The 9,488-nt window shown below is 35.3% G+C and overlaps 1 protein-coding gene across 1 annotated transcript in view; it reads right to left on the bottom strand.

Annotated features, from left to right (window-relative positions):
• Nucleotides 1-9,488, bottom strand: part of GLIPR1L2 (GLI pathogenesis-related 1 like 2) — a 32,600-nt gene that overhangs the window by 17,575 nt on the left and 5,537 nt on the right. Inside the window, exons 2-3 of the mRNA XM_005884134.2 lie at nucleotides 3,916-4,161; nucleotides 1,751-1,854 (exon numbers count right to left, since the gene is read on the bottom strand). Coding sequence (XP_005884196.2) covers nucleotides 1,751-1,854; nucleotides 3,916-4,161 — 350 coding nt within the window. The remainder of the gene's footprint in view (nucleotides 1-1,750; nucleotides 1,855-3,915; nucleotides 4,162-9,488) is intronic.

Raw genomic sequence — 9,488 nt, 5'->3', positions numbered from 1 at the left:
ATTTCCTTCCTTCTGCTTATGCTGGGCTTTTCTTGTTGCTCTCTTTCTAACTCTTTGAATTGTATGGTTAGTTAATTTATTACCATTGTTTCTTATTTTTTGAGGTAAACCTGTAGAGCTATGAACATCCCTCTCTGGACTGCTTTCACTGTGTCCCATAGATTTTGGATTGTTGTGTTTTCATTGTCGTTTGTTGCCATGATGCTTTTTATTTCTTCTTTGATCTCTTTGTAACCCAGTCATTGCTTACTAGCGTGCTATTTAGCCTCCAGGTGTTTGATTGTTTTTGTTTTTATTGTAGTTGATTTCTAGTTTTATGCTACCCAATCTTCTAAACTCCATCTTCAAAGTCTTATTCTCAGGACATCCTCTGCCTTACTTCATAGAGAAACATAATGTACTTTAGATTGCAGCTTGAGATTTTTTTTGTCACTAAATGTGCCAAATATACCCACCCCATCTTTCCTTTTTTTCTAATACAATTAAAGTACTGCTTCTCCATCTTTCTAAGGTTAATCTCTTGTATGTCTTTATTCTTTGTAAAGAATTACTTTTATTCTATATTACATACTATATTACATACTTCATGTCAACATTTAAATATCCTCACATCATTCCCATTTTAAAAACAAAAGAAAAAACAGTCTTTGATTCATTACAACCTGGCATCACTTCACTCCACATAAATGGCTCTTCCTATGTTTATCAATGAAGTTCTCTTTAAATCTGATATTTTTAAATCTTTATTTTGCTTGACCTCTTAGAATTTGAAATTTCATGCACTGGGCCACTAGTTGAATAATAAATTACCACAAGTGTGGTGACAGAAACTATCACCCATTTATTATCAAACAGTTCTATAGGCTATAATCCCAGGCACAGTGTGGCTAGAAGATTCTTTGCTAAGGGTGTCAAAGGCCAAATTCAGGGTGTTGACTGAGTTCTTATCCAGAGGCTCTTATGAGAAGCTCCTGAATGAATGAAAAATTTTCAGGCCAGCAGGGGGGCAGTTAGGGGCAATCAGGCCTGCAGGCAGGCAGAGGCAGTTAGGAGTGATCAGGCAGGCAGGAAGAGGGGTTAGGGGCAATCAGGCAGGCAGGTAGGTGAGTGGTTAGGAGCCAGTGGTCCAGAATTGCAAGAGGGATGTCCGTCTGCCGGTTTAGGCCTGATCCTAAACCAGCAGTTGGACATCTCCCAAGGGGTTCCAGATTGAACAGGGTGCAGGCCAGGCTGAGGGACCATTCCCCCCCACCCCCCATGCATGAATTTCATGCATTAGGCCTCTAGTTTTAATATAAATTCTATAACATCTTACGTTTATTTTTTATAGTTCACAAAGACATTTATGAGAATACTAGAGGCCTGATGCACAAAATTTGTGCAAGAGTAGATCTTCCTTCCCCGAGCTGCCGGCACCGGCTTCCCTCTGGCACCCAGGGCCTGGGCTTCCCTCCGAACCCAGCTACGTCCAGAAGGATGTCCAGTCTAATTAGCATATTACCCTTTTATTATTATAGATGGGTCAAAGAATCTGCTTTCCTCCGGCCTCCGGCAGGCACCTGGGACCTGGGCTTCCCTCGCAGCCCTGGCTTCGTCCAGACGGTCGTCCAGAAGGACGCCCGGAAGGACATCAGTCTAATTAGCATATTACACTTTTATTATTATAGATATTGGAAGTTAGAAAAACTTAAGTTGAAAAATTCTCAATTTATTTATTTTTATATTCTTTTTTAAATTTGAAGTAACTTACCCTGGTGCATAGTTGCATATGAAAAGTGCTGCATATTTAATACGTCCAACTTCTGAACATGGAGTAACAGCACAACCAACTTTGTAAGACTTGTCCCAAACAAGCTAAAATGAAATTTTCAAGAAAAACATGAAATTTAATTCTAAACAATTATTCTGCCATATTGTAAACAATAATATATTCAATATACATAGAACCTTTAACTAAATAATTTAAAAAATATGAACTATGAATTAGCATGGTTTTAGGGTAGCATTTGCAACACTGCAGTTAGAGAAATACTTTAATAAATTCTACCAGTACATATTCTTAGGATAAAAAGTTTGAGAACCACTGATACAGAATAATACTTTCGAGCCAAAGAAAGGCCCACCAGCTGAATCAATTTTCATCCTCTTATTGAACCTGAGTTCTAGGTTATTGGAAGAGAGGAAGAGGAAAAGAGAGGAGAGATATTTTTGACAGAATAAAAGTTGTAAATAGAAGGGAGAAAAAGAGAGACACTAAGATTAGAGAAAGGGAAAAAAAGCAATAAAAGAATAGAGAGTAATTGAATGCTATTGTCATTTTTCTTTTGTTGAAGAAATTCCATTATAAAAAGATTTTGGGCCTTTCATTTTAAAAAATGAATAAAGGAGCTTGCTCTTATGCAAGGAAAATCTGGTATTAAATTGGAATAAAAATATGAGAATAGTTCAAGATATTCCAGAAATTCTCTGTAATGCTTTAATATTTCTAATACTTTCAAGTGACAAAAAAAGTACTTGTTTTGTTCTGTTAATCTCTGTGGGAGAGAGGGGAACCATTTTTGTTTCTTTTTATCCCAAGCCTTAGTGGTTTTAAAAGCATGGTTAGTAAAGAAATAGAGTGATGCATAAAAAGAATAGAGGATGGAGTGACTGCAACAGTTAAATTAGAGTTAGTCAGGTTAAATGCAGGAAACAGAAATGTCTAAGATACTAGAATTAAAAAGTACAAAATATAGAGGAGTAGGTCAGGGAGTAGAATTTATTAGTTTACTGAAAGTATGAAGTTATATTAAGACTAGCTTTGATACAAATAAGATAATGGAGAACCATTATAACTTTCTAGAAGAAGAATAAACAGATCAAACATTTTTTGAAAGACTTATTTGATGAATGAGAAAGACATGAGTTCAACATGAAAAAAATTCCAAGATTTTAAGTTGTACATAAAACATGACATCAGTTTATTGATAGAAAAATAATCATTTTTATTTTATTTATTTTTGTTAATCCTCACCTGAGGATATTTTTCCATTGGTTTTTCAGAGAGAGTAGACAGGAGGGGAAGAGACAGAGAGGGAGAAACATAAATGTGAAAGAGACACATCGATTGGTTGCCTACTGGGGCCGGGGATAGAGCCTGCAATCGAGGTATGTGCCCTTGCTTGGAATCAAACTCTCGAACCTTCAGTCCTTGGACTAACATTCTAACCACTGAGAAACCTGGCTAGGGCAAAAAAAAATCATATTTTACATAAGCTTGGAAGTTCATTTAATAAATTATTGATCTCTGATATAAATATTTATTGAAGACCTAAATAATGTCATGTTGTTGTGTTGAGAATAAACAGATGAGAAGATCCCTGCCTTTACTGTAGTATCACATATAAATAATTATTAAACAATGTGATATATGAAATAATAAATATATGTATAGAAAATAAGTAGTTCAGTATTTTGGGGGGATAAAGTGTAAGGTAGATTATTAGACATGAGGTAGGAAAATAATACTATTAATTTGCATTTAAAAAGTTTTAACCAATTAGTTATATAGTGGTATGTGTACTGATCTGTGCAAAAAATATCATCTTACACTTATGTTTATAGTCAATAATTTAGAAATAATTTTTATTTTCTGGTTTCTTACTTCCTTGTCCAGTGTACATTATTTTTAGAAAAGTACCTTTCATATTTGGGTATGGAGGTTAAATTTCCTATATTTAAAATAATGTTTTAATTGTATGGTTCAAATAATAGAATTACAGACATTTTGAAGATCTAGGACTGATAAGAACTTTGATTCTATTAGACTTAATAATTTACCATTTGTATTTACTTATAAAATTTAAACAATCAATAAAAACTTGATAATAACGCTATTAAGGAATCTATTGAATTAATAATATAAAAATTAGATACCTGCATATATTTAGAACAGTCACCAGAGCAAGTGCCATTTCCAAAATGGTACCTTTCCTTCTCTGCATACCAACTTCTGATAGCAATACTTGCGGTAAATTCATTTTCAGGGCCGACCCACATATTTTCACCAATACCATTAAATTTAGGATGGGCCATTTTTATTTCTTCTAAATGAATATTACGCTCAAACACACATTTTTTTCCCCATGCTCTAGCAGTCCGTGACAAAGCTACATCCCAAGTCTGAAAAAAAATGCAAAAAGCAAAGAAAACAAAATAATTGATGAGTTTGAGTTCTCATAGTAAGATTTAAGGAAAACATTCCTAACTTTATGCTTAAGGATTTTATTTGTGGAATTTCTATAGGGAACTTTTTTTAGATAATCATAAATGAAACAACTATTTTCTGGTACAAAGGACTATGCATATATTAGTAATTAAAAAGTCAGATTGTTAGATGATGCAAATGATTACGATACTCTTACACAGAGTCTGTTCAGAAGTGTATAATACTCATGTAGTCTCTTCAGAACATATATTTATATTTTTTCAGAATATATATTTTTATCTCATACCTTTTATTCATAGTAATACAATAATCTATATATATATAAAAGTCCAAGTGACCATTACGACCGGACAACAGTCAGGTAGTCATGATGCACACTGACCACCAGGGAGCAGACACTCAACGCAGGAGCTGCCCCCTGGTGGTCAGTGTGCTCCCACAGCAAACCTCCTATGGCTAGCCAACTCCCTTGGTTCCTCCCCCTGGCCTGCCAGCCCAATGGGTCCCAATCGGGACTGGGCAAGACAGCCCAGATTGGCCCCGATCGCCAGCCAGGCTGAGGGACCCCACCTGTGCATGAATTCATGCACCAGGCCTCTAGTATAAAATATTCATTTAAGAACTATTTATTGAGCACTAATTTTATGCAAAATATTGTGTTTTGAGGAAATAAAGTCTTATGATATTTCCAAAAATATGAGAAAATTTCACATGATGCTGCTCCCTGGCCAGCTATCTAGAAATATCCAAAAATGTGTACTTTTGTTATTATTTAGAGCCTCATTAAGTTCATTGTTAAGGATAAGAACAAACACAATACATAAAGAAAAATCAACAAAATAGTTGTCAAACCAAAATGCTAAGTACATATGTCTCAGTGTATCTGAAAGTAAGCATTTCTGAAAACTAAGATTTTTTTAAGGTTTTCTCAGTTAATTTCATAGATTATACATATATATAATATAAAATATATCATACAAATAAACAAATCAGGCTTTTAGATTACCCCCCAACTACTTCCCTCCCCAAAGCTCATTATTGTTTAAAAAATTGCTTTGTATACATTTCTCTACACACACACACACACACACATACACACACACACATTCATATATAAGATACAAGTGGTATTTTAAATGCATATTTTGTGATTTTTTCCCTTGCACTGTTGTAATAATTCCATACATAATATTATTGGCCTGTGATTTGTAGTTGTCACTTAGAGAGATTGTTCCATATTAACTCAAGTAGATCTACCTAACTTTTGCAATCTCTCCATAGTATTCTATATACTATAGTATTCTATAGCACATAATAAATGTTACCATTGCACTATTAATCATCTTTTAGATTGTTTCTCATTTGAAAACAATGTTTCATGGATCATCTTTTTACTGCCTTATTTTGAATATTGTTCATACATCACATGTTTACTATGTACCAGGCATTATTGTTTGTTTTTAAAAGTATTTTTTATTAATTTCAAAGAGGAAGGGAAAGGGAGAGAAACATCAATGATGAGAGAGAATCATTGATCAGCTGCCTTCTGCACACCCCCTACTGGGGATTGAGCCCACAACCTGGGCATGTGCCCTTGACCAGAATTAAACCTGGGACCCTTCAGTCTGCAGGCAGATGCTCTATCCATTGAGCCCAACCAGCTAGGGTGTCACTATTGTTTTTTATACACTATTTAACTTAGTGTTCAGAATATCCTATGAGGTATGTATTATTATTATTTTTTGTTTCACAAAGGAAGTAACCAAAACACAGACAAGTATTTTACCTGTAGTCACATAAAACCAATAAATTATGGAGTCTGAATTTAACCCAGAAAGTCTAACTTTCTACTCCAAGTTTGGAAATATTTTACTTTATTCCTTCCTATGACAGTGTGTAAAATAAGTTATGATATTTACAAATTACTTTGCTCAACCTTGAATAAAATTAGTTGAAAACAGTATCAATGTTTTTTCAATTATATAATACAGTCTTATCAACTATAGTCACTACCCTTTTACCAACCTCTTCCTATTTTCCCACCCCCAGCCCGTGGAAACTACTTTCTGTTCTCCGAGTCACTTTTTTTTTTTTTTAAGATTCCACATATAAGTGATACCAATGCACTTCTTGTCTTTGTCGGGCTTATTTCACTTAGCATAATGACCTCAGGGTACATCCAAGTTGTTGTAAATGGCAGGATTTCCTTCTTTATCATGGATGACTAATATTCTATTGTATATATACACAACACCTTCTTTATCCATTCATCCAATGATGGACACTTAGATTGTTTCCCTATCTTGACTATTGTAAATAATACTTAAATGAACATGGCATTACAGTATTCTCTTTGAAATCCTGTTTTCATTTCCTTTGTATATATACCCAGAAGTGGAATTGCTGGATCATATGGCAGCTCTATTTTTAATTATTGAGGAACTGCCATACTGTTATGGCTTTGCTTCAATTATACTTCTGTCACTCATCTGAATTCTTTCTCTCAAGCTGACTGGAGCTGAGCCCTCTCTGACTCAGCCAGATCTCCAGTAACAAAAGGGGAAAAGCTTCATTATATATGGCAATGATTGCTTGGCTATGTCCTGAAAAGCACAGGCAACAAGATACAAAATAGATAAATTAGACTTTATCAGATTTATAAAGTTTTGTGAATCAAAGGATACTACCAACACAATGAAAAGGAAACCTATGCAATGAGAGAAAACATTTACAAATCATATATTTGATAAGGGGTTACTATCAAATATAGTAATTTCCTATTTATTTATCTTGTTTTATTTTTAAACAAGAATATATAAAGAATTTCTTCAACTCAACTAACAACAACAAGCCTGATCAAAAATTGAACAAAGGACTTGAATGGACATTTCTCCAAAGAAGACATACAAATGTCTAATAAGTTCAACATAACTATACATTAGGGAAATGCAAATCAAAACCATAATGACGCCTATTAAAATGGATATCTATACTAATAAAAGGTAATATGCTAATTAAAACAGACATCTTCCAGACATCCTTCTGGACGTCCTTCCAGACAAAGCCACAGTGGCAGGGGCTGAGGCAGAGGTGGTTAGGGGTAACCAGGCCGGCAGGGGAGAGCAGTTAGGGGCAACCAGGCCAGCAGGGGTGGGCAGTTAGGGGTGACCAGGCAGCAGGTAGAGTGGTTAAGGGCGATCAGGTGGGCAGGCAGGTGAGCAGTTAGGAGCCAGCGGTCCCGGATTGTGGAATCAGGCCTAAACTGGCCATTGGATATCCCCTGAGGGGTCCTGGAATGGAGAGGATGCAGGCCAGGCTGAGGGACCCCTTACCCCATGCATGAATTTCATGCACTGGGCCTCTAGTACATATATAAAACCCAGAAACTAACAAGTGTTGGCAAGAATGTGGAGAAATTACAACCCTCGTGTACTGTTGGTGGGAATGTGAAATGGTGCAGCCACTATGGGAAACAGAATGGCAGTTCTTCAAAAAAAATTCAACATAGAGTCCTGGTTGGTGTGGCTCATTTGGTTAAGTGTCATCCCATGCACTGAGAAGTGGCCAGTTCAATTCCTAGTTGGGACACATGCTTAGGTTTGGGGCTCAATCCCCAGTAGGGGGTGTTTTTGAGACAGCTGATGGATGTTTCTCTCTCCCTCTCCCTTTCTCTCTCTCTAAAATCAATAAAAACATATTTTAAAAAGATACACAGAATTTCCATATGTTCCAGCAATCCCAGTTCTGGGTATTGCCAATAGAGGTGAAAGCAGGGAATTGAACACATATTTGTACACACACCCATTTTCATAGCATTATTCACAATAGCCACTGGTGAAAGCAACCGGAATGTACATTGACAGATGAATGGATAAACAAACTGTGATATAAATATACAAAGTAAAATATTTAGCCTTAAAAAGATGGAAATTCTGACACATGCTACAACATGAATGAACCTTGAAAATATGCTAAATAAAATAAGTCAGTCACAATAAGAAATACTGTATGATTTCTATATGAAGTATTTTTCATAGTCAAATTCATAGAGACAGAAAGCAGAATAGTTGTAGCCAGAAACTGGGAGAAGCAGGAAATGGCTTAATGGGTACAGAGTTTCAATTGGGGAAGATGAATGCTAGGGATGGTTGCACAACAATATGAATGAACTGAATGCCACAGAACTGTACAATAAAAGATGGTTAAAATGTTAAATTTTATGTCATGAGTATTTTACAATAAAAAAACTAAATTTTTCAGTTTAATGACAGGTAGAAGGCAAATACCAGATGACAACAACATCATGGACACAGGCAAGGGATTTAGAATTTGTGTTGTAAGATCTTTTTAATATTTGGAAGGAAGTTATAGATGTTAACTTTGGACTTTGTAAACTTATATATATTTTAAAACGCTAAGAACGACCAATAAAAAAAAAAGAAAGTGTGATTTCTAAACCTATGAAGGAAAAGTTCTAAGGAGACCATATTATTACAATAAAATATTCTATTTACAGTTAATATTTCCATCCTAGCAAAATCTATGGGAAAATACACACCAACTTTTAGAAAGAGGAGAAGAGTGAAAATTAAGGTTGGGACTTTAAACTGTATCCAATCAATATTACTATTAAAATAATCATATATTAAGATATATATTGCTGGTACACAAGTGCCTGCTACATTATTCTCTATATTTTTCTTTATGTTTTAAATTAATATTTAGAGTTTAGAAATACAAACCCTATAAAAATTGCATTATGTGTTTATTAATTATGAGAAGGCAGGCTAATCATCTAACTTGTAAAAAACCAGAATTAGCCTGGCCAGCATGGCTCAGTGGTTGAGCATCAACCTATAAACCAGGCTATCATGGTTCAATTCCCGGTCAGGGCACATGCCTGGGTTGTGGGCTCAATCTCCAGTGTCCCCATGAAGGAGGCAGCCAGTCAATGATTCTCTTTCATCATTGATGTTTCTATGACTCTCTCCCTCCCCCTTCCTCTCTGAAATAAAAACAACAACAACAACAAAACACAACAAAAATGCCCTAGCTGGTTTGGCTCAGTGGATAGACCATCAACCTACATACTAAAAGGATCCCGGGTTTGACTCCAGTCAAGGGCACATGCCCAAGTTGCAGGCTCGATCCCCAGTGGGGTGCATGCAGGAGGCAGCCAATCAATGATTCTCTCTCATTACTGATGTTTCTATCTCTTCCTTTCCCTTTCTCTCTGAAATCAATAATAATAATATATATATATATATAAAAGTAATCATAA

Source organism: Myotis brandtii, unplaced genomic scaffold, assembly GCF_000412655.1.
Source record: "Myotis brandtii unplaced genomic scaffold, ASM41265v1 scaffold82, whole genome shotgun sequence".
Taxonomy (NCBI): domain Eukaryota; kingdom Metazoa; phylum Chordata; class Mammalia; order Chiroptera; family Vespertilionidae; genus Myotis; species Myotis brandtii.
This window is presented reverse-complemented; position numbering and strand designations above follow the sequence as displayed.